This window comes from Cuculus canorus, chromosome 4 (assembly GCF_017976375.1).
Source record: "Cuculus canorus isolate bCucCan1 chromosome 4, bCucCan1.pri, whole genome shotgun sequence".
NCBI classification, from domain to species: domain Eukaryota; kingdom Metazoa; phylum Chordata; class Aves; order Cuculiformes; family Cuculidae; genus Cuculus; species Cuculus canorus.
Genome location: NC_071404.1, coordinates 73419404 through 73445341, shown reverse-complemented (window position 1 = coordinate 73445341; position 25938 = coordinate 73419404). Strand labels below are relative to the sequence as shown.

General features: G+C 40.3%; 1 protein-coding gene across 3 annotated transcripts in view; it reads left to right on the top strand.

Annotated features, from left to right (window-relative positions):
* The window catches only part of SPATA5 (spermatogenesis associated 5), a 211938-nt gene that overhangs the window by 24890 nt on the left and 161110 nt on the right, over positions 1–25938 (top strand). For all 3 annotated transcript variants that reach the window (XM_054065089.1, XM_054065090.1, XM_054065091.1), the window contains exons 10-13: positions 2757–2911; positions 8396–8605; positions 18837–18890; positions 19447–19526. In XM_054065089.1, the coding sequence (XP_053921064.1) occupies positions 2757–2911; positions 8396–8605; positions 18837–18890; positions 19447–19526 (499 nt within the window). The remainder of the gene's footprint in view (positions 1–2756; positions 2912–8395; positions 8606–18836; positions 18891–19446; positions 19527–25938) is intronic.

Here is a 25938-nt window from a genome sequence, read left to right as displayed (position 1 = left end):
CTGAATCTTCCATTTAGCTGTGTTATCTTACACAGTGATAAAATTGCGTTTGCTGTAGTGTTTCACTTCCTGTGCTTCGATGTTGCTTCTTGCAGCATGTTTTGCACCCTTCTCTGCATTTCCTTACATTAAATAAATCTTTCAATGTCTTGAGACGTGGATGTGTTTTTCTGCCTCCGGCAAGGTACTGGCTGTATCCTTCTCCTGTTAATAAGACTTCCCCCCGCCCCCTCTGCTTTGAGGTCAATCTGAAGTGCAGGAAAGAATGATTATGATAACAGGAGGAAACAGGAAGAATCATGCTTTCTTTTTCAATCTGTTTTTTATTATTGTTTTAATGTAAAACATTGTTTCAATTAAATGCTGACCTGTGCAGTGGCGTGTATGTGCACATGCTGAAATGAATTCAGGCTTTGTTTGGAAAGCTGTGACCTCTTTATTCCTGTGCTGGGTCCAGGCTGTTGCATTTCAAACCTGCTGCTGAGGGCTGAAATTTCAGTTGTACTCTGAGTACTATTGGCAGTAAAGATCCTTAAGAGCAGATGAGGATCCTTAGGCATTTTTGTGCTGTTCTCTTTCAATTTTTGAAATAAACTTGTTTGGTTTTAAAAATTCCTCATGTCATGAAAAAAGATAACCATGACATGATTAAAGTACATAAGTGGGCACTTGGCTAAACTGGTACCTGATGGAGCAGATATGTATAAAGATAAGGGGCGGAGATCTTAATCAGTTTCTTTCTCTATGACTTAATTTCACTCTATATTATTTATTCTTTTGTTTGTTTGTTTTTTTTTTAAGTGAGATTGCTTTGTGAATTGACTTCACCAAAAATAAAACGTAGGACTCAACTCTCATACTTGCTGTCACCCAGCAAAATGTTCGCTGCATCGACACTAGAATAAGATGTTGAGTTTGTTACTTGTTTGGATGTAAGTTTTAAATCTTGAGAGGGTGAATCTCTGTTGTCTTGCTTAAATGTTTATTTTGCTCAAAATGAACTCTTTCAGAGGAAGGAAGGAGGAGGGAATAACATGAAAAGCGTCTGGGTTGCTAAAATGAATCAGCTATATTTTAAACTTGCCCTCTGGTGACCAGATTTTCATTTTTCTCCTTAGCCTCATGGAATGTTTTTATTTATATGTCTTATTAGTTCTGGATGTTCTGTGCAAGGGGAAACCTGAATTAGAAACTTTTTTTTTCATTATTGTACTAAGAGGCTGGGTATTGAATGCAGGTGCTCAGACTGCTGTAATTGGCAGTTTATGGAGAGACACCAGCTGTACTGCTTCACAAGGGAGATATTACATCTCTTCACACGTTGTATATATTGTAGGAAATGCAGAATTCCTGTCTTTGTCTGAAACTTTGCGTGTCCGCATCTACCAGTGCCTCTGTAGAAAAAAGACAACAATCTGCTGAAAGTTAGAGCCGTGTCTATTTTCAGAAATGGCTTCTCCTTTTTATTGTCCTTTCACGTAGCGCTAATTGATGTTTTGTTTGGTTAAATATAGAAAAGATTTAACACATGTTTGTCTTTTTATGGTCATGCAAGGCGAACTGCTGTTGTACTAACTGCTTAATTTTTTTTGTAGTGCATGACAACAGATATTGTGTCTCTTCATGTGTCTAGATGTGCGTTTGCCTGTATAGAAGATTACACTTATCATATAACATTATACTAAATGACATATTTAACAGCTTTGGTTCACAGAACAGGGCTGGGAATAGAAACAGTGGAACTCCCCCTCTCTGGGGGTGTTCAGGGCCAGGTTGGATGAGGCTTTGAGCAGCCTGATCCAGTGGGAGGTGTCCCTGCCCATGGCAGGGTGGTTGGAACTGGATGAGCTTTAAGGTCTCTTCCAATCCAAACTGTTCTATGAGTCTAACTCCAAATTATATTAGACCTTAAAAGGTGTGAATATACAATGAGAAGACCATGATGCTTCTGGGCATCTTACCCAATAGGGGCCAAGGTTGCTCCCTCTGGGGAATGCCTGGAAGCTGTAGATGGTACTGCTTAGTCCTGCCCAAGGAATATCAATATATTGATGTGCGACTGAGTGGAACCTGCACACGTTTTGAAAGATGGGATCATGGAGGAAGCTAGGAATAAGTACTGGGATTTACAGGTATTGTATGGGAGTGATTTGGCCAAACAGAGAAGATAAAAGCCTGTATTTGAGAAGTATGATCGCTGAAGCGAACAAAGAGTTGTTGAGTGTTGCTGGGAACATTTATTGCATATGAAGAAAAATATAGGTATCCAACACCTTACTAGACAGCAGAATAGAGTTCCAATCTCATCAGTTTGTTTTCAAAAGCAGCTTGGAAAACACAGCCCTGATAATAAAGGAATGGAAAAAGTTGCAAACAAGTTATGTGAACTGATATAACATTTGCCTTGAATATTTGTTATGCCCCTTCCTCTCTGGTTTACAAATGTGTTTGGATCAGTGTATGGACATGTTGAGATTTTGCTCTGTTAACTTCATCTCCGGGAAGACAGAAGCAAGGCTCTTTCTTTCTGTCTTTTGGAACAGATTTAGTTTATATTCTGTCTGTGGTCATTAAATCCCCTTTTTCTTGCTCTCTCACCAGAAGTGTTTTGCATGTTCTTTGACCTAGTTAAGGCCTGATGTTTAGACATTTTGAACATCATTTCCTTTCTAATGCTGCTGTTTGTGTATTGAACGCTTTGTGAGAACCAGGAGGAAGTCCACATATTTCCATGGATTTTTTTTTTGTTTTAATAGGCTTGTACGCATTGCGGCGAGCACTGGGGAAAAGACCTAACCTATTAGACAACGAAGTGGCTGGGTCAGTGATGATTGCTTTCAATGACTTCCTGCAGGGGATGAATGATGTCAGGCCCAGCGCCATGAGGGAGGTGGCGGTTGATGTGCCAAAAGTAAGTTATTTTTCACAATACGTTAGCAACATCGTTCGAGCCACGTTAACTGCAGTTAGGCATGGAAATGCCCTACCAAAAGAGATTATTTTCAGGAAGTGGAAGCCTCAAGTCACTGAAATAAGTTGTGCATCATCTTTTTGTTTGCATGTTTGTTTAGGTACAATTTTGAAGACCCACTGACACAACCTTAAGTTCCTAATACTTTGGGAAGAGTTAGTAAGGTAGGGGTGTATCTCCTGGTCTGTAGTTTTATATGTGGAGTGGGTTAATGGAGTAAAAAGCTTAAGCTGTCTGCTCAGAGAAGATCCTGAATAGCTGTGAAAACTGGAGGCTTTTCTTCAGCAGGCACAAACTCATGCAGAAATCAACTGTTATCATTTGTAACCAAAGTGGATTGAAACAAACCTGTGAAGAGATTGGTTGCTGTCCTTTTATGTAAAGCAGTTGACTAATTCTATATGAGGTCTGACACAAAAACCTCAAGACTCTGTAACTCTTCTTATTTAACAAAATAAGAAAATCAGCTGCTGTTGCTTCAAAGTAGTAGATAGGTACTGGAGATAAGTCATCACTGCCAAACGGTTGCCCGTCAGGGCTGTCATTACATGCACAGTTCTTTTGGCAGTGCCTGGTTCATCTGTACCCAACTCACTGCCTTCTCAGTTTGTGTTATAATTGGTCAGTAGCAAAACCAGCATAAGTTGGGCTGGGGAACTGGTTGGACTTAAGAAGGCTCTGGCCTGGCTTAAAAAGACTGACCTGGCTTAAGAAGATTCAGCAAAAGAAAATCTATTTCATCTTAGTAAATGTTGACTCTGCGAGCCGTTATGCTGGTGTTTCTTAGCAGCTCCCCAAGCCCTAGAAGAAAACATTTATTGCGTGAAGATTAGTCATCTGGGAATTAGATTGCACAAGCGTAGACCCTTATTGCCAAACTATAGGAATAGGAAATAAAAATTGCAAACAGGATGCTGCGCACAGCCACTTCGGATGTCGCACTTGGCTTGTTAAGAGTTCACGCTGTGCGGCGAAGTGCTGGGTGGAAATGCCTGGGCTGGTCCCAGACGGCTTTTCCTGGAAATTGTGTAACGATATCAATATCTGCAAGGTCTAATTAGTTCTGCTGAGAACCAGTTACCAATTCTCTTGTTGCGTATTGTGCTACTGGCTCTTGGGCTAATGTCATTATCACCGTGCTGTGCCTTTTGGAAGTACCAGCTCATTTGGAGCTAGATGGAGTGCTGCTAAACAGCACAATAAAAACAGATAGAAGTGGGGTCTGGAGCCACAGCAGGTTATCTGTCCTGAATCCAGGTCAGCCCACTACTAAGGCTCATGCTGTCCGCTAAACCATCTTGCCAGCATCCTCCTTGATTGTCGCTTGTTTTTATTTGTTAAACACCAGCTGAATCACTGGAATGCTACTGAAATTCATTCCTTTATTGAAGGGACACTACATTGCAGATTCCTTTTGTGCTGACAGGACCTGTGTTTTTGTGAAAATCATGCCTATTCTTTGATGTAGGATAGATTTCGGGCCATCTGCTTTGTACCTACGTTGAGTTTAAAGTAGAATCTAAAGTACTACCTGCAACAGATTTTGTCCTCCCACATCATCTGCCAAAGGAGCTGCTAGAATTCAGTTTAACCTTTTTTTTGGGTGGGGGCTGCAGAACTACCTACATACCAAAGTGAAGGCACCTGTGCATGTTTAGAAGCAGTCTGAATATCTGGAAATACTGACCCAACTGTGCGTGGAACTCACAGTAGTGTAAATCCAGCATAGTAATACCACCACCACCCCTCTCAAAGGTAACTACTCCATTACCATTGCTGTTTGAGGTGGGAAGGTGCCCTAAATCAGCTTAAGTCTTGTGGTTTAGTTGAAGGGACCTGGTTATGCTGCAGGTGGGTGGCTGGAATGGCAGTGAAGGGGAAGCAAGCAACAGGAGTCCAGACTGCAGGCCTCTTTGGTTTGGACTGCTTGCTGAGGGCTTGGGGTGTCACGCAAACATCTGAGACTCATTCATGTACTTTAGCACAGTGTAGCCGCTTTTAAAAATGTGACCACATTTATAGACACGCACAAGCAAAGAGAATTAAGAGAAAAAGTGTATTTATTATTATTATTAAAGTTAAGTTAGTGTAATTTCCTTTTCACTAGCAAATAAGTATGTCTTAATCTCACCTGATTGTTAATGTCTGAGTGCTAGTCACTTAGCATTTAATGTACTGTTATCCAGTGAATTTACATGGTTGATTTGCTGTTTGGAACACAGATTGTAGCAGAAAACGTAATGGAGCTTCTAATTACTTGGATACCTTTTTTAAGAGGAGTATGCAATGTTTTATGTTGCATGGTTCTAGTAATGATTTTTTAGTTATGACAGTCTGATTTTACAGACTCATTTTCACTTCTCTGATTAAAGCTGTGTTTGACTGCTCTGGTTGAAGCTGTGTGTTTAATTGTGCTAATGTTAGCAATTAATTGATGCTGAAGTGCTTACTTTCAGTAGAAACCAGGTACAAGAGAAACCAAATCATTGTCACTAAAGCCATTAATTAGCTGCATCATCCTGTGTTGATGCTGAGTCCTAGGATAGTTTGCTGTTTAACATTGTTATACTTGTATGTCATCTACTGCAGCATCTGTGGGGAAACCTTAAAATTACTTTCTTGTCACAGAACTGATGCTAATAGCTGTAATTTCTATAAATTCTTCCTCTTTTACTAATATAACCCTCGTTTCAGTACAATGCTTTCAGTCTGTGGGCTCGGGCCACTTACCAATTCAACACTTCGTTTGCTGTTGGCCATGATGTACTGTGATGTGTTACTTAGGCGCTCTGCAGTAATTTATACCAACAGAAACTGCCTTACTTATACCTTATGTTGCATTCTTGTCCAAATGTAATACTTGTAGCTGCGTGTGCAGGACACAAAAAAAGAAAGCTTGAACCAGATAGGAGTCCACCTTTCTTCAAGTGAACTAAAAATCTTATGTTTTGGTTTGGTTTTCATGGGTAATATGCCTTTGTGCGTAGTATTTTGTGAGGTTATCCTGTATTGATTAATCTCCAGGTATGCTTTCTCTGTAAGAATAGGCTCTTCTTCCCCTGCTCTCCTTGCCCAAAAGCTATCCAGCCAGTCAGTTAATTGTGTGGGTAAATTAATTAGAAAACAAGGGATTAACATTACTTCTTGTTGTGAAGTCTGACCTTAACACTGTTTGTAATATAAAAAAATCCTTGGTAAAAATAACTTCAGACACCAAATAAATGATCAGCTATGAGATTTTTTTCCGAAGAGAAGTCTGAGTATGTGTGAGGATGGCCCCAAGGCTAGTCTTTAAAACCATCTCTACTGTGACAGAATGTCACACTTCATTGCTTGTGTTGCAAGACCTTTCCTTTGGGTTCATGTGCAGGTACAAGAAGTGTAGCTGGCTGTCAGAATGTGCACTCCAGAATTTGAGCCAACTGCAGTCGGGAAGTTACTGAGGATTTGTATGCAAAACCAATCCACTCGGCTCTCCCAAGCTTATAGAATTCTTACTTTTGAGGATTTTGTTGTTGGTGCACTGTTTTGCTTTTTTTCTCCCCCTACTTATGTTTCTCCTTTTGAAATGTGAGAGGGAAAAATACTCTGCTTAGGACTTGACCAGACCATAAAGGTAGTGTTATTAGGTCTAGGTGCATTTTGTTGATTTCTTGGCAATACTTCTCTGCTGTGATGGTTTTGCCAGGACTCCAGAAGTTGTAGTGGATGATTCCACCATCCAGTGGCCACATCCTTATTTTGGTGCAGCTTGGGTTTTGTTATTTTTTGGTGGCTTCACCTGTCCAGCCACTGTGTGGAACACCCTCGATTGTGTAAAATCCATTTTTCATCATATGTCACAATGTGATCAAGAAAGGGATTGATTTTGTGCAGGAAAAGCACAGAGCAAACTTCACGATGACAGTGACTTTCATTTTCTTTCAGGTTGTGTGACACCTCTTAGAGCTTTTTTGATTTTCCACTTTGATGCAAAAGTTGAACCACTGCTCAATGGACAACATTTAGTTCTTTTGCAACATCTTGTTGTTTTGTGTGGGTCTACTTGGTTGGTTGTTGTCTGTCACAGAAAGACATCTGTGACCCTCCTCATCTTTGAGGCTCTCGTTTCCGTGACGAAATTTTTTGGTACCAGGGTTGAGGTGTACGTTCATTGATGATGGATGGTCCTGTGGCCAGATGCTTTGTTTATTGTTAGCAGTCTCTGTTGCTTTACATCCGTTTTGAATGCACACAACGAAGTCACTTGAGTTTGCTTTTTTCCCGTCTTGGAGAGTGTAATATAGAAAAAGAATAAACAGTGAAAAAGACCTAAATTAGCATAAATAAGCAGAGTGAATTTCATGCTTTAAAATGGTAACTACCTGAACACAGTTAAATAAAAGTTTAATCCAAAATAAGCGTCATGGTTTACAATGACAAACCCCGCCATTATTTTTGCAGTAACCTAACGATGATATTCTGCTTGCCTTGCAAGTGTAGCTGGCTTTCCAGAGCTGAGGGGAGATTTATGGCTAGTAAATTTTTGAAGAGTGTTTTAAGGCTGAAGATCATTTGATTTAGGTGTGTCTTGACGTGTTTAATATTTGAAGTGGATGTGAATGGATGGTGACAGGACAAGGAACAGGTCAGGGGATGTGTGGAAAAGTCTCAGGTATGTTGACAGCAATGTGGGGAGAGGTATAGCAGGTTTTGGATCCCTCTGCTGTTTTGAGCAGGATGTCTTCGTTCTCTCCTGATGTATGTCTGACAAGCTCATCTTGTGTCTTCAGCTGAGCAAATCTTACTGCAGATGGGTCTGCGTTGCTTTTTTGTGTGGTTTTTCTACTCTGTAGATACTTGTCTGTTTGGAGGATTGTTTCTAAGCTTCTAGTCAACTCTTTGGTGCTTAAGTCATGTATGGGGGTTAACAGTGTTGGCAAGTGGAGGAAACCCCCAGACTTCTGACACTCAATCCTGTTTGACTTAGTGGGATTATCCAGCTGGGATCAGGGCCTTGCTCTGCGGATGTAAATAAAACCAGTTTGAGCTCATACAGCCCTTTCCTTCAGGGAAGACATCAAAGTAATTTAGAAATTCTGCATCAGCATCACATTAAAAGCCAAGAGAACAGATTTTTGACTTTGCTAGTGATCACACAAAGTGTTGCTGCCTGTATGATCACGCTGTCATTTTATTGTTATTTTCCTGAAGTAGACACAAAATGTTTTGTCTGCGTCCACCAGCATAAAGGAAGCTTAATCCTGTTTGCTTTGTGTGACTTCATTAATAATAATTGCTTCTTGTTTAAAAAAGCTTTTTTTGAAGGAGTGACTTATTAAAACCAATAACTGATATGCATTCTACAAAGCTTTTTTATTTTGTTTTCTCTCCAAAATAATTTTGCTCTGTTGTCCAAATTCAGCAAAATTTTCTGCTTTGCAGGTGTCTTGGTCAGACATAGGAGGACTAGAAGATGTCAAGCTGAAATTGAAGCAGGCAGTTGAATGGCCTCTTAAACATCCTGACTCCTTCATTCGCATGGGAATTCAGCCTCCCAAAGGTGTGCTGCTTTATGGACCTCCTGGGTGCTCGAAAACAATGATAGCAAAAGCTTTGGCTCATGAAAGTGGCCTCAATTTCTTGGCAGTGAAGGTAGGCCATTTAGTCTCACGTTTCCTTAACTCTTGCAAAACTATTGATGGTTTACTGGTTTCCAGTGCTAGAATCCAGTGGCTCTGTGTTTCTGATCGTTATATGTGCTATAACAAACACCTTGTAAATATGAAATAAGGATTGGGTTTTCTTATGAAAAAGACGAGTGCTTTCTTGTGTGTTTTTTAAAAAATACATTATTTATTTCATCACTGCACTGAGAGTATGTTGGATGGTTGGCTCTGGATAGTGGGTAGCTCTTTTTACTGTAATAATTACTTGCTTGCATGGAAATATTGTAGTCTCATCTCTTACGTTCCTTTTCATTCTTCAGGAAAATAACATCCTTTATCTTATCTGTACTGAAACATGAACAGTTTTTCTTGGTCTATTTACCCTTTTTTCAGGGGAAATATTTCATCATTTTTTACAAAGCTTGCAAAATCAGTTATATCTAGACTACTTCTGGAAAAGTGGGATATTCTCTCAGCTTTAAGAAACACTTGAAGTATAGGAAACTTTTGGATTCCATTGCCTATGAATCAGTGTAATTGATTACTGTGTGTTGCATGGGAAATGCACGAATGGAAGTAATTTAATAATATTGAGCTTCCACACACAGAAGGGAAAAAAAATAGATAGCAGAGTGATTCCACATGGGGTAGTCCTGCAGCTGTGTCAGAATGTTAATGAAGTGCAAGAGAAAGCATTCAAGTATTTTAAGTATCATCTGCTTGGCAGTAAGATCACGTACTCTTGTCTGTTGACCATCTCTTTACTCACAAAGCCTTCAGTGTTGTTAGTTTCTACAGGGCTTCCTCCTCTGCCTGCCCTTTCAGATGCAATGTAACTGTAGCTCTGGATCCTGTCTTCTCTGGGAGCGCAGGCAGTTGCGCTGACCCTGAAGCCCAGCAGCCCTTCATTCCCTGTGCTTCCCGTTGTTGCAAACAGGCTTCTGGGTCACGGTCACATCAACAAGAGCAGCCTTGGAAACCTCAGCCCTTAAGAAACACTACCTTTACTGCCTCTTCTACTAAGACAAAGTAGTTCTTTGTGCTCCAGAGTAACTGGTAAACAAGGTGACCTTTCCTCCAGCACGATGAGAACTTTCTTTTGTCTCCCCCAAAGCGCTGATACCTGAGAGGGTGGAGAGAAAAAAAAAAGTTAAAAATGAACGTTGTGATTATTCCATGTTCATCAGTTGTAGCTATGCAAGACATCTCTTAGTGATGCAGTTAATTGTCCAAAAGTAAAAGGTGGCTCATACTTAATAAAAGGAATCTGAAGGTGCACTGATTGGAAATGCTTTTGTACAGTAATGCATTGTTTTCATAGTGGTGTTCTGTGGGTGCAACCCCCCCATCATTGACAAGTTCCAGCAGAAGTGGCTGGCTTGGGGAAATTGCCTTTTATTCCCTGTCAGTTTAAATCCCTTGGCGTGGAAGTGGCTGAATATTCAATATACAGATGTTTCAAGAAGCACATCTCTGGAGCATGTCCAGCCTTGGATATGTTGACTCCAGAAAGGGAACATAGCCCACTGTCTTTGACTTCACTTTTGCTTCCTGGACAGAAAAGGCAACATCCATCATATACTAAATGTGTTAAACATCATTGTCTGTAGCACTTCTTAAAGCACAACAGTCATGAATTTATTTCCACTGCATGTGTTCCTGCAGTAAATCCAAAGTAGATGAATATGTGGGGCTTGGGGGGCTTGGTTTTGTGGGTTTTTTGGTTTTGTTTTTTTTTTTTTTTTTTTTTTTTACAGAAGGGGGATTTTTCTGTTCTTTCTTATAGTCCTATTAATTTTTCTGTTCTCTACATTACGTCTCAAATGTCTGTCCTTGGAATCAGTATGAGGCTTTTTGAAATGGAAATGTATTTCTTGATAATTTACTTTTCAGACTTGCGTTTTCCTTCCAGTCTCTCCTGTCCCAAATAAGTAATTCTGATGAAAAGTGTCTGCTGTACAGCCTGCAGGATACATGTACTCCTACAGGATAGTTCAGGTGGCTCAGGTTCTTGGATCCATCTCCAGAACAGACGGCAGACAGGAGGCGGTGAGAGCCTGCTGCTGGATGCAGTCTCTCCCCTGTGTCTGAAACATGAGAGGAAACGGAGTACGTTATATGCAATGCTTGCTTGGTCCAGTGAGTTCTGGAAGATGGACCTATTATGTCTGCACGCTACACTTAAGATACGTGGGCACAGTAAGTGCAACTCTCTCAAGCCTTGCTGAGAGTACTCTACTCATCCGAGCTGGCTGACCTGCTCGGGTACAACGGGTATCACCCCTGTCCCAGCCTGGCTCCAGGAAGACTTTGCACTGTTTGTCCAGATGTGCCTGTGCAATGTCTGTGTGGTTTGGACAGCTGGCTCTGTTAAATGAGGTACTTCAGCTGGGTTATATGGAATCAGTTAAAACGTGACATTTCCTTGTGTTTTGGGCATGGCTGGTTTTCATAATGCTGTATGAGGCATGGTCAAAACGGCGCAGCCTCTAGCCCGCATCTGACTTGTCTCTAATAGGTTTGGAAGATGGACAGTCTAGATGTAACTTCTGGGCAGAGGAGGAGAAGAAAATAACGTGATAACAGATGTTTGATGTTGCACCCTGGTCTCTCCTGAAATTTATTATGAAGCTTGAACTGTTATTGTTACAATGGATGTGGCCCCTTTGTATACATGCTCTTGGATACTTGGCCAAAACTTTTTTTATAGCTGTATTTTCACCAAGATGGGCGACCTTTAGCTTTTCCGGAGAAAAGCAGTTGGTTGGTTTCTTTGTTTTACAAAGCAATCTTGCATATAATTCCTGAAGGGAATTGTTTATTTTCATGCCTTTGCATTGGGGCAATCTCAAATGCAAATACTGGCTGAGCAGAGAATGGATTGAGAGCAGCCCTGAAGAGAAGGGCTTGAGGGTACTGGTGGATGAGAAGCTTGACATGAGCTGACAATGTGTGCTTGCAGCCCAGAAAGCAAAAGTTCTCAACTGCTTTCCAGGGGGTGGCTCTTCCTGCTCCCTCCTGCCACCCCAGTTTCTAAACCTGTTGCAGCATTGAGGCTTTTCGGGGTTTAGTGGTCATCTTGATTATTCCACCCTCCCAAACCTCTCTTACAAAAAGACATCTGGATTGTGTTCACGTTTGTGGGGAGTTTTCAGTATTTTGTGGTCATGGATAGAGGCAACCATACTACTGTGTGAGGGAATGAATTGGGAAAATATTTTCATTCTTCAGGATCGAACTTCAGTCTTGACTTATCAATAGTTTTTGCTCTGGTTGAATTCTTATTTCAGTCAGCCTTCTGTGCACTTTAGTACTTCTTAGCACTCCTTTTGTGCTTGACCCCAAGCTTGTAGTTTTCTTCTGAAGTGGATTGTATTTCTACAATTTAGTAGCCTCCAAGTAGCATATTTCTTTCACTAATAGGAAAATAACATTTTATACAGGTGTTGGACTTATTATATGCCCCATCCAATTAGTATCAATTTTCAGCTGCTGCCAGGCTGATGACACTTTACTGTTCTGTACGACTGTGTCTCATACATTTTTGCTTTAAATGTCACCTAGCTTTCCAAAATTGAACATGAGAAAATAAAACCCTTTGTCACTGTGTTATTTTTGTGGGCTTTTTGTCCCCTTCTTTTGACTGTTTGTGGTAGGTATCTCTACTGTTTTGACAGTTCTGCACTTAGGGTCAGCTTTGCCTGGCTGCTCTTTTGAGATGTGTGTTGGTTAAACTGTGAAGACTTTATGAGAATATTTTTTTGAGGAGACTTCCATATCTTGCTTTATGGCATAGATAATTGTATCCGCATGTCTTGCAGCCTACTTTATATATCATAGAATGGTTGAAGTTGAAAAATAACTCCTGAGATCATCCAGTCAAACTGTCAGCCCACCACCACCGTGCCTACTAAACAGTGTCCCAAAGTGCTCCCTCTGCACACTTTTTGAATGCCTTCAGGGATGAAGACTTCTACTTACTCAGCCTGCTGAAACATGGGGGATAGCTTCTGCTAATTTCATGAGACTTTTGCTCAGGGTTATATCAACAGAGGACTGCCGAGTTCTGTTTTCTGTCCAATAAGCAGATTACCTGAGTTTACAAAATAAATAACAAGAAAAAATATCTAACTTCTATGTGCTTGTTTGGGGCATTGTTTTTCTTCTTGCTGCTTAGTGCTTTTTAATATTTATTTGTTTAAAATCAAAACTAAGGCAGAAATTCACTTAGTGATTGTGGCAAAAAACAGCTTAAATTTTCAGGAAATTAATTTCTCAGGAAGTTAAACTTTTTGGAATTCAGTGACTTGAGACACTAATTGTTGGAAACATAATGAACAGTTCTTAAATAAACAAACCTAAACCTACCTATGATGGTAGGTAGTGTTTAAAGCTGTTAACTCCGAGCAAACCCAACAGTATTGATGTGTACTATGCTGCTTTAAAATATTTGTATTGGTTGGGATCTCCAGCTATGGGGGGAGGGGGGGAAGGTTAGAAAATATTCGTGACACTTTATTTGCTATAACTTAAGAGCTGGGGCTGCAGGAGTATTTCCTTTCTTCAATTCACAGTAATTACAAAAATATAGTGTTCTCTGAGCTCAGAATTCACCTTGGCTTGATTTAACTTCCTGTATCACCCTGCTGATGCTTTTGTACCGCTCCCTGTGCGTGACATGTGCTTAAGCTTAGTTTGTCATCTGGGTCAATTACGTCAAAATATTTTCCAGTTGAAGTTTTCCCTTCAGCTCTTGGCTGTGGCAGCTCCAACAGATTAATGAGGCTTGGAAAAGCCGACTGCTTCGCTTGGTGAAGAACTGTCACTGAATTCTGGGGAGATAGCTCAGCCTTTTGATGGGGATTTTGGTGGAAAGAAGGATGAAATGAGAAAGCTTGGTGCCTGTAGCTAGTTAAGCAAAACATTTGAGTTGAAAAATGAAGCAACATTGTGGTTTTATGAGAAACTCTGGCAAACATCTGATAAAACTTCCAAAAAGATCCATAGGAACACGTTTACAGGAACTCTTTATTTAAATTGGGTTAACTCTTTAGTTATAATTTAATTATATTGAGGATGACAATTTTTTTGCCAGACTACTCCTCTAACTACTTTGGAGCCTACAAGCACCTGTTGAAATTGAAGCTTTTAAAATGCCAGACAGGTGTCAAAAAGTTTTTAAGGTCCTAAGGAACGTGGGACAGAGGGAGGGGAATTGATTAAAATGGTGCATGGTGCTCAGCCTCTGGAGTTCGGATCTGCTGAGTAGCTGAGAGTAATGCAGATTAAATCCTTAACCAGCATCAAAGCAGAATCATAGAATGGTTTAGGTTGGGAGGGACCTTAAAGCCCATCCAGTTCCAGCTCCCAGTAGATCTTAACAAGCAAATAGAATGCATTTTCTGAGCAAACATTGTTCTATATAAGCGTAACCAATTACCGATGACACATGTAGAACCTTCGCATTAGAAATAGCCTTACTGTTACAGTAAAGGAAGTCTCACCACTTCTCTTCTTAACTCTCTTTCCTGCAGGTGGCCTCGGTCATATTTTGCATTGGTTTGACTATGGTAGGAGTGGGGTAGCATTTTGCCATTTGAAATTACAATATCAAAAGACTAAGCAGCTAATTTCTGAGTCTTTTCCAAATCAGTCAATGTTATTATAGTAAATCATCTCGCCCGCATTGTCATGGAGCTAGAAAGGATGTAAACCAAACCACAACACCCCTACCAAAAACAACAAACAAGGCTGCGTAATATCCTGGTTTTAACTCAGTGAAAGATGTACTGGTAGGGATGGGATCAAGCTTTGTTCCTCCGAGCTGTCTACGCTTCTCTTGCAGTCTGATGAGAAGTTAGCACATCAGAGTGAAGTGCATTGCATCTGCAAGGCAGACAGAGGTCTGTCCAAATCAGTTAGTGTGAATGTCTAACTCAGGTGCAGGTGTCTGAGTGTGGGCCACAACCATTGCCCTAACTACACATTGTGAACAGTTGAAAAGCAGTTTTGGTACCCCCTGTCGTTTTTCTTATTTCTTCTTGAGATTCACAATACAGAGCTTGGTTTCTAGAAACTTTATTTGAAATTAAATATTAATTATAGCTGATACTTTTGTGTTTGCTTGATCGTTTCTACTTTGAACATGACAAAGAAGGAATGGTGCATTATCCACTGTAGAGTAATAATCTGTAGAAGTTCTCTAATTAATTGGATGTTTAAAGAATATGAATCACATCCTATGGCTAACGTAGGTGCTGGGTTCTAATACAGACATACTGTATGTGGGGTTATGGCAGTATTTGTGAAGAGAGTAAATGGAGCTGTATGCTGGAGAAATCTGGAGCCATGTCCATCTGACTCACAAGCAAAAGTGCATCATTTACCTGACTGTCAAAATAGCAAAAAAATTATCAGTAGAAGGAAGTCACTGACTAACTTTCCTATGAGTTGAAAGTTGCTATCCCAGTGTTTTCAGGTGGAAAAAAATGCAAATGATTTTAAGCACTTAGAAAAATTACTGATACTCTGTAACTTCAGGGCTATAAGATGTTCCTCTTGCAGTTTAAAACCACTTTGAAAACTGTCATAACCATGTGTACATAAGGTTATATCATGTTCCAGCCTGTGCAATGGAGTTTTATCTTTTGTGCAGTTAATCTTTCAAGAGTTTATTGTGATCAGACTTTACAAGTAAGGAACTTCCTTTTTTTTTTTTCTTGCTTTTTTTTTTTGGTTAAGAAAACAAATCAACACCCAATCCAACCACAAACAATTGGAACGCTTCATGATACAAGAGGAATGTATCCTGTAAATGAGGATGAAATAGTCTTTAAACGGAGCATACCTGGAAACAATCTCTACTGTGAGGCTGAATAAATGAAACTGAGCAGTGTACAATGGGATTGAATTCACAGGTTTTATACTACTTTACGCTATTCATCTGGGTTGTAGCTCACAAATGGTGTGCTTATATGCATGGCTAAGCTACACCTACTCCTGCGTGTCTCCTTCTCCAAATGTTTTGCTGGTTTTGAAGTCACTGTGCAAATGACCAGAAGGAACAGTTTTTGTTTCTTCGTGTCCCTTCGTATGAAGGTAACTTGTTACAGAAGAGAATGGAGCTCTGCTTTATTAAACCGGACCCTTTGTTAGTAGCACCTCCTGGTCAGCGTATCAACAGGTAAAAACAGCATTTAAAGGAATCATTACACTCACTTCCTGGGCCAAAAATGATGTTTCAAAAATGACAACTTGCTCACTAGGTTGAGCTCATCTAATTTGATTTTTTTTTTTTAAAAGCATCATAGAAGTATTTATTGATTTATTTAAATCTGATATTTCTTGAGTAGCCTCCAACTTCAAAGCAACCTTCTTAGAAAGAGAAAGTGAGTCTGGTGAAAATTAGAAACCATGTCAGCAGGTAAATTTGTGTGGCTGGTAAACCGCTTGTCTTTTGAAAGAAGCACCATCAATCTCAGCTAAAGGACAGCCCGTTAGCAGGAAGCATAAGGCTGAGATTCAGCTTAGGTAGGAGCAGACATAGCCACTTCAGTTTCTACATCCAGCATTTTTTGAACGTTTCTAGGGTTTGTGTTGTGGTTTGATCTGTTTACATGAGATGAGATGTGCGCCAGTTCCTCCTCTTATGCGTGTGCTTTCTTTTATGTTACAGTATTTTCCTATATTGCCACATATAATAAGAGTCCTAAGCTGCTTGAAATAAAAACCGTGGTTCTCAACAGCAGTTTCGGTATTGCTCAGGAGTAGTGAACTAGGAGACCTTAAAATCCTCATTCTCCATGAGGAGGCACAGGTCATTAATACATGGTAGTCTTCCACCTGGAGTTGCTGCTTAATGAAGAGAAAAACGGAGAAAACCTTCATGTCGAAGCTTACAGCAAAACCATACATTCAAAATAATTCTCTTTGGAAACATTTTAAACAGTATTTATTGCTTTGATGTTGCCTTGATCATATTTTAAAGCTTAATTAAAAATAAAACTCCAAGCATCTGAAATTATATTGTACCTTAAAGCTCAAAGAGAGTAGGTTTGGTTTTAAGTATTTTTTTTCTCAGACAAAAGGAAAGAAAATGTCAGGCTATTTGATGTTGTGTCATACTGGAGGAGTACAGTGTTGGCACTGGTGTATGTGATGTTGGTTTCCATGAGAATACTGGCATGAATGAAGATTACTTATGAGGATAAGACCATGAAAGACGAGGTCCACGGGCTCCATGAGTAAGTTAGTAAAAGAAATCTGTAATTGTGAGTAGAATCTGCAGGTTTCTCAGTGCATCAGCTCAGTTTAAAAGAGAGAGAGAGGGAAAAGACTGGTCTCTCATTCCTTAAGGATTTGTTAGGCCTGCACTATCGGATTCCTCATCTGCGCTGAATGTGATGAATGGCAAGAGCCCGGAGCAGCTGGGTGCTGTCTCTCGGAGCTGCAAGCCTGCTCTGCACAAATGGTTGTATGCTCCTTGTGCTCAGTGTCTACAGTGAATAATCAGAAAAGGATTTGTGTTTCTTTCTCTTACCTTGTTTTTCCTTCCTTCTTTCTTTCCTTCATTCTTCAATTATGTGTCTGAATAATTCTGTTTCCATGTAAGTATCCCAACAGACTCAAATTTCACAGCTGTTGAAAGACTGCAGGTGACGCTTCAACTTCAGCTACTGCAGCAGTTGTTTTAGGAGTGGATTTTGATGAAAGGAAGCGATGCTGACTGTATCAATCATTTACATTTCCTACGGGCAAGGCAAGCTGTGCTCTTCTTCCAACCCTTATGAGATTGCTTTTACCGGTGTGATACGCTGTGTCTGACTAGTGGAGTATCTCACCTGGTCCTTTGGATAACTGACAACTCTTTGAAAATAAATAAATAAATACAGCTAGTGGCATAGACTGGATGCTTTGCTGATATCAGATATCACAGTATATGTTTTTTCCCTGCATGTATATGCAGGTGCTTTCCAGTGGTAACGCTGTCAAGATAAAGTCAGTGCATTAACTGTTACTGCAAGAGTGAAAATCAGTGTGGAGAGGGGAGACTGTACAATCTAATGTGCTGCGTTTTTAGGGTACTGAGTCTATGTTCTCTCGGTCTGGAGACAAAGTGCAGATAGTCTCATTGAGAGTGGAGCTCTGTCACTGCTCATGTACGAACGTCTACCATATTGTTAATTCTGACGTGCCCACTGTGTAAAGCTGCCTGACTGCTCTGAGCTGAGCATCCCCTGTAGGTACTCACAGTTGTGAAGTGTAGGAAGGTTGTTCACTTTTCAGATTGTGAAGAAAAATGAGGTTTCTGCTGGTGAAATTATAGGACACCTGTTTCCTAGAAAATAGATTGAAGCCACTGGCTGTTTTTGTTATAATCACTATTGGTTGTGGCTGGTCTATGTTGATGCAAACCAAGCTGAAGTCAATGGGTCGTTACCAATTGCATGGGAATCTGTTCCGTTAGGAAGCATTATTTAAGCATACCATCCTACAGGATATAGCAGAACAGTAAATTCTCTGGGAATTCTCCACTGTTTTAATTTTCTAGTTGTAGGCACTTATTCAAGATTTGAATGTAGACCCTGTGGTCTCCTGTCTGTTCCTAGTGGACAGTGCTGTGACAGCAGCAGCTGGCACTAAACTGTGCTTGGCAGCCTCGGCCGAGAAGAGGAGGGGTGCAGATGAGAGCTAAGGCAGTGAATAGCCTTCTTGCTGAGGATGGAGCGCCTCATAGATGGCTTTCAGGTGTGCCGCTATGGCAGCTGCTCTTTTCTGGACCTGCAAACTGTGAAGTTCAAAGAAGTGCTGCTAAACATTGGTTTAAGTCAGTGTTTTGGTGCTTGGCTGGACAGGATGCATGTTGAGAGCACAAATAAATGCTTTTCTGGAATTCATCTTTTTGGTTGATTTTCCTATTGTTGTGCCAATAACTTTTACAAATCCCAAAGTGTTTATTTCTTTGGTTAACTCATGAAAGTACAAGGAAAGTATTATAATAACCTATATGCATAGTTACATGTGTACACAGTGCTGTAACAAATGGAGGAAAACTTGGTACAGGTAGAAGGTAAGTCTAAACATGCACAAATAGTACTTGCAAGTGAGAAATCATCAAAATTCCTTGTAATAGAACATCAGTGCTGGTAGATTGACTTGGTCGTTTTGTATGTTAATGTAATGTGCTTTTTAAATTGTTTTCTTTGTTAATTTTGCAGGGACCTGAGCTGATGAATAAATACGTTGGTGAGTCTGAACGAGCAGTGAGAGAGGTGAGCAAGGGCAAGTTATGCGTAAGGTTATGTTAATTTTTCTTGGCCTTCAGATCCTTCTCTGCTTATAAGGTTACCTTTAAACTTTCAAAAAGAAATTCCTTCTGATTTAGGTTTAAAAAATAAAATAAATGAAAAAAAGCAGAAGGGATATTGTGATGTTTAACTTCCTCTTGCATCGGCCTAGTGATGCATCTCAAATTTGGGATCCAGTAGCAGCTTTCACTATAAGCCTCCATTGTGCAGTATCATGAATAACTTAAAATCGTAGAATCACTGAATGGTTTAGGTTGGAAGGAACCATCCAGTTCCAACCCCGCTGCGATGGGCAGGGACACCTCTCACTGGATCAGGTTGCTCAGAGCCCCATCCAACCTGACCTTTTACATCTCCGAGGATGGGGCAGCCACAACTTCTGTAGGCAACCTGGGCCAGTGCCTCACCGCCTTCACAGGAAATGTCTTCTGCTCCGTGATGGCTCTGTAGCTTTTGAGGTATGCATTCTGTAAAAATTTTCCATCCCTTAAAAATGAGTGTTTCCTTGTTGTTTTTCTAGATCTTTAGGAAAGCCAGAGCAGTGTCTCCTTCAATTCTTTTCTTTGATGAAATAGACGCCTTGGCAGTTGAAAGGGGAAAGTAAGTAATCTTGTTACAAAAATCACAGACATTATTTTGTGATAAATTACTCTTACATTGTGCAATCACAAGCGTCTTACCTTTCTAGAATTATTTTATTAAATATATTCATTGTACATACAGAAAGACGGCATTTCTACTCAAGCGTATTTAATTTGGCATAAACAGGTAAGCTGGTGGAGTTGCTCCTTTCTCGTCTCATTGGCAGGAATGATTCTACCGGTTCTCATGCCCTTTGGCTCTTTTCTGTGGTTTTAGCTTGCATTTATTTCCACTTACTAACTCCTTTCTTTTCCCAGAGTTGTTGCAGTGGCCTAATATAGAGTCTCCATGAAGCAAACAATGTATAACACTGGAATTTCCAAGGAGACTGCTTAAATGCCTAAATTTATACTTGCGTGTAAACATTTTGCCAGACTGGGAAAAACTTAATGAAAAGATTTGGGAACGCCTATGTCCTTTCATGTGTGACATTCATAAGGGTTTATCGTGCAAGCAGTTAATGATATTTTATTTAATATCCTGCTTTGTGATGATTCTGAGAGACATTTGAACTCTTGTCCGAAGGAGCATTGCACCAGGTTGTAGTTACTACTACTGCATTGCACAGGCTCTGTAAGTGGTTTGTCATGGGAGATACCTCATAAAATACTACTATTTGTGAGCAAGTACTTTTTTTCTGTTCTGTTTCACACAAAAACTATCAAATATGTGCATGTGGAAAGTATTTATCCAGTTTAAAAGCTCATCACAACTTGATAATTTTTCTGGAAGCTACCTCGGCATCCATACAAATACAGATTCCTGTATTGCAAAAGGGCCATTTGTATCTGCGAGAAGGGCTAAGAGATCTCATTCTTACATTTGAGTGGCACAAATAGTCTTTGTTCTAGGAGATGGCATCAAATGCAGCGTAGAGCTGCCCTGTGAAACTGCTAAGAAGGGAACACGTTTTCTGTAGAAAATGCACATTCTGATAGAAGATGTCATCATCATCCTTCTTGTGTGCAGTGTAGGCAACTGAAACGTGTAAACTTCCTTGAAATGCTGGTAACACTGAAACACCTGCCTGCTTATCACAATAGAGAAGTCACAAAAATGTGTGCTGGAATCCAGCCAATAGAGGGGGAGAAAAATATCTTCCCTGCTTCAATTCTTAATTAGGTTTAGCTTTTAGAAACACCACTTCATCAAGATAAAACCTTTTGGAGGAATAAGCCATAGTACCTTATAATCAGCCTTTTCACACGGTGCCCTGGAGGTGCTGAGTTTGTTTGTTTGTTTGTTTGCTTTATTCTTTTAAGGAGTAAACAACCCAATTTTACCTTACCTGGAACTGTCTGTGTGGGGGGTAGTAGGCCTGGCACAGCCTGCTGAAGAATGTGGTGTGACCTGCTGCAGCCGTGTTGTGCTGGAGACATCTGGTCTTGGAGCTTTAAAAAGAACAGGGTGGGACACACAAATATTTCATTGTCAAATCTGAACCAGATGGGAGGTAGAATATGTAGCAGAGTTCTCATAAAATTCATCTGAAATTAAATGGTGTAGGAAACCAGACAAGGCACTTATTAGAAATAGCTTTTTTTTTTTTTACAGGCTGACTTTGCACAGTAGGAATTTGCAAATGCATTAGAGATGCTAATGATTTGTGGCCTCTGGAGATCCATTTCCTGTACTATTACTAACCATACCGATGTTTTCAAGGAAACACCTGCTTATATTGTCTCCCTATTCCCTCTGTTGGTTGAATTGGTTTTCTCTGCCTTGGCAGTGCAAAACATTCTGTGATACAGCTTTCCCTCTCACTTTAATTCTTTGTTAGGATTCTGTGGGATTTATGGAGAATGTGCTGCGTCCTTGTCTCCCAGCTAAGTAAAATCTCCTGACCCTAACAGGGTGCGTCCAGAGATACAGAGAAGTCTAAACTGTTAACTTGTGAGAGTAGTTTTATGCATAGTTCGGATCTGAAATACAGATGTGAAATAACATTGAGTAAACGCTTACTGCTTTTGCTCTTCAAAGCGTGTTGTGAACTATTCATTAACCCGTTATTACTTGCTTAGATTGGAGTAAAACTTGTGGGTTTAAAACACAAACATTTTGCTCCTGACCTTCTGTAGAGATCACTAAGGAGTCCCTTCTCATCCTTCTGTGAACACATTCCAGCACTTCAATGTCGTAATTAGTGTTTTGCTTCAATGAGGGGGTTATGACTTTATTTTCTTTCTCCTTACTTTTGAAAGATACTGTTAGGACTTTTTATAGGAGGGACTGCACTGAAGCGAGACTGGTCCAGGTACAGCAGCACATGAGGAAGAAAGTTTGCCTCGCAGTAGTCCCTTGTCTGGACAAAGCTTGAGAGGCTTTACAAATTACACAGCTGCAAAGAGTTATGGGTATTTGCTATCCTTCGGTATTCTGACCATGTAAAACCTAATTCTTTTGGCCATTAGAGGTTGCCAAGAGGGAAATGGCTTGGTAATTAGACTTGAAAGTGATGAATGAACATGGCTCTGTGTAAATGCAGCACAGACAGTCTGTTTGCTGAAGTTAAGAAGTCTCTGTGCTTTGGAAATGGGACATTGTTTATATAAGAGGGATTTTTAGGATTTTTGGGCAAGAGACATATTTTTTCCTTTTCTTTTTTTTTTTCAGAAGCAAAGCATGTTCCCCTTTAATTGCAATTTGTAATATAAGATGGGAAATGTTGTAGACTGATATGAAAGATGCTGATAAATTCCATTTTCAAAGGGGAAAAAAAAGACAGGCAAGGGACAGAATCAGTAGCTTGTGTTTGACTTTTGGAGTCCAAAAACCGTTGGTAAATGAATAATGCTAACCTTTTCAGAGGGAGGATAGAAGTGACAAGGTGAAGGGACTTTGGTACCAATTCCCTGAAACTACAATATGATGATGCTTTTCGGGGTAGGAATGTTATCAGGGAGAATAGATACGTACTTAAGCTACAATTTAAAATGCTCAGAACCTTTGAAAGATGCACTGTTTCCACTCTAGGTATTTAAATATTTGCAGTCCTCACTTTTGAGGCCCTCAGACTTGTAAACGAAGCTGTGAAGAACAGCAGCTTCTCTTCTGTACTGGGCCACCTCTGCTTTTAACAGGGACTGTGATGAATCTGTGTTTAAACCAAGCTGTCTGTCTTTCTTGAATATATTAGCACATATTTATACCATATACTTCAGCACATATTGCACTGTACACATGAGCAAAGAATGACAGAACGGTTTGAGTTGGAAGGGATCTTAAAGGTCATCCAGTTCCATTGCCTCTGCCATGGGCAGGGACACCTCCCACTGGATCAGGATGCTCAAGGCCCCATCCAACCTGGCCTTGAACACCTCCAGGGATGGGGCAGCCACAGCTTCTCTGGGCAACCTGTGTCAGGGCTTCCCCATCCTCAAAGGAAAAGAATTTCTTTATGATGTCTACTCTAAATCTCCGGTCTTTCAGATTAAAACTGCTTCCCCTTGTCCAATCCCTGCAGTCCCTGGTAATTAACGTGTCATTTTTGTATCTATGCAAATTCCCTGGTGTAATCAGCAGTCTGTGTCGTGAAGGAGGTCAGTGTATTACATCCTAGCAATGAAACCTCTGGATTGGACCCTGCAGGGACAGAGCGAAGCGGCATTGGGTAGGACAGAGGTTCTCAGCAGAAAACCACTTTGCACAGGGTACGTTACCAGTAGTAGAACTGGAAGAGGTATTGTCACCCTAATATTAATCATGCAAACGTAAAAGAAAGCGATCACAGAATACACAGAAGGAACGCAGTTTCCTTGTGCCGTACTTCTCTTGTGAGGGACCCGATTCTCCCTGAACTGGGGAGCATCATCTGGTCCCCTGTGACGTCCGAGCTGTGTTTTGATGGGGTAGAGAGTTGAGGCATTCAGAACTTTTGTGACTGTTGTCTGAATTTTTTAAAGGTTTGGAATTTGGTATCCAAATGGAAAGATTGTCTGGGAGAAAAAGCTTTGTGTCCAGCGCCAGCTTTCTTCTTTTTTAGGCCTAGCAAGGAATAGTGAAAAAGTAAAGTTTTGCAATGATTTAATCATGCAGTGAAGTTTGTTCGTTACAATTTTAACAAATAATGTTACCCATAGGTTTTGTGTATACATGATAAGTGTCTGCAATCCCCTTAATTTTGAAACAAACTCGTTACCGCTTCTTGTCTAGCAAGGCTCTTATCAGAATGTGCTTTAAATCTATATTTCTTCATTTTTATTTAAAGAACGCAACAATTTGTAACTTTTCCAGCCTGGATTATAGTTTGGACGTTGTGAGTGAATAGAGACTTTCATCGGCATCAGTGGACTGGATCTGTAAACCCTTTTCTTGAAGTCATAGAAGTGCGTGGATAAATGCATAGGCTTTAGAGGGACTAATCAGGTCTGTTAATGTAGATAAGCCTGTTGTGCTGTGCTTGTACATGCTGTGGCAAAGTTGAGCTGTAGCAAGGTGCTTCAGCCAAAGACATGAATTTGAGCCTGTGTCTGGATTCCTGACAGAGGCCCAATTGGAATGGATAGCAGGACCAGAGGGATCAGAAGTGGGCATACGTGGTGAATGCTGCGATTCCCAGTATGGCATTGGCTGTGAAAAAAAGTCAGCTTACCACAAAATAGGTCCAAGCAGGCTACAGCTGCCTGTGCTGTTAGGGTTATAATGATTGAAGGTCTTTTTTATTCTTTATTTTATTTTATTTTAAAAGCATGGTGGAACATAATTGTAATTAAAACTTATAAATGAAACTTCTTCCAGATGAAAGTGAACCTGTTTTAGGTAGATATTGTTATAATGAAATAAAATCCATTCTTACTAGTTACTTCTAGGTCTGTAATACTTCCAACTTAAACTGTACTTGTTTCCCTGGTAGACATGATTGATTAAATTTTTCGACTTGATTAACTTCCAGGAATGCACAGAGGAGAAATACTGAGGAAAACAGAGAGAAAGGAAATGGGAAATTTACTGTGCAGCAGGTGTGTGTTTGCATTGTTTTTTTGAGTTTTGGGTTTTTTTATTAAGGCAATGTCAGTGTTAACAGAATAGGAGAACTCTTGACGTTAGCATCCTTCCTGTTTCAGCTAGACAGTGCCAGGGCCAGATGAAAGCAAGGTCTAACATTCATTTTTCATGGATGTGCATCTGGAATTAGTTATAGGCAGATGGAAATGGACGATGGATCACCTTAAGGTACTTAAGGATTTGGAGATGTGCTTGGGGAAAGCCCTTTGGAAAAAACCCTGCTGATTCCAAGCCCTTCTCGTACTGGCTGCTTTCCTCCTTTTCTCTCCTTTCATTTCATTTCATTCGACTTCGCTAACTTCTTGAAGCTGCAATAATAAGAAATTTGGACAAATGGAAGAGGCCAGTTGCATGATTGTGGAGGAAAATTAGAATGTATCTGCAGCGGTCTATAAGCCATTTATTTCAAAGCCACCTGCGGATAGATAACACTGTTTCCTGTTTTCACAAACCTCATCTCTTTTTAGGAAGCTTGTTTAGAAGTTGGGGGCACAAAGCTCCTCTCTTTTTAGGAAACTTGCTTAGAAGGGAGGCCACGCAAGGAGTACTAGGAGTTATTTTGGTTTTCTGTGCTTCACTAATATCTTGAAACCCAAATGACATGAGCTGCATTTAATTGGTGAATCAACAGTTGACAAAACACCATTTTTGACTGGAGCTGGCTTTAAAGCTAGTTGTTCTACCCAGTCTCTGCATTTCCCAGGCTTCCCCAGGTTTCCTATGGAGATTTCCCTTCTGCACTACTTGAGGTTTGCTCTTGAGGAAACGGGGAAGATGTGAAGAAGTATAGTGGGTAATAGCTGATACAGGTATATGGTAGCATCTAATTGTAGGGTGCTGATCGAGAGAAGGATTGGGGTTGTCTTCTTCCAGAATTTTTCTGAAGACACAGGCAGGAAAATTCCCTGCAATAGGGATTGTTTCTTACTTTAGCACTGAAGAGGGTGGGGTTGGTTTTTTTTGATTTTTTGGGGTTTTTTTAATTTTTTTTTTTTTTTTAGGCAAATTTTGTAACTTATAACATACAAGATTGTGCTGTATATCTGTCCTAGCCTTTTTAATACCATCCAAGCCTGTAGTATCCATGGTGGCCTGAACGGATAATATGCATTATTATGCGTATAATATGCAGGAAAAGAAAGAAATTGATCTGTTAGAGCGAGTCCAGAGGAGGCCACAAAGATGATCAGAGGGCTGGAGCACCTCCCATACAAGGACAGGCAGAGAGAGTTGGGCTTGTTCAGCCTGGAGAAGGCTCCAGGTAGATCTTAGAGCAGCCTTCCAGTACTTTAAGGGGGCTACAGGAAAGTTGGGAAGGGGCTCTTGATCAAGGAGTGCAGGGATAGGAAGAGGGGGAACGGTTTTA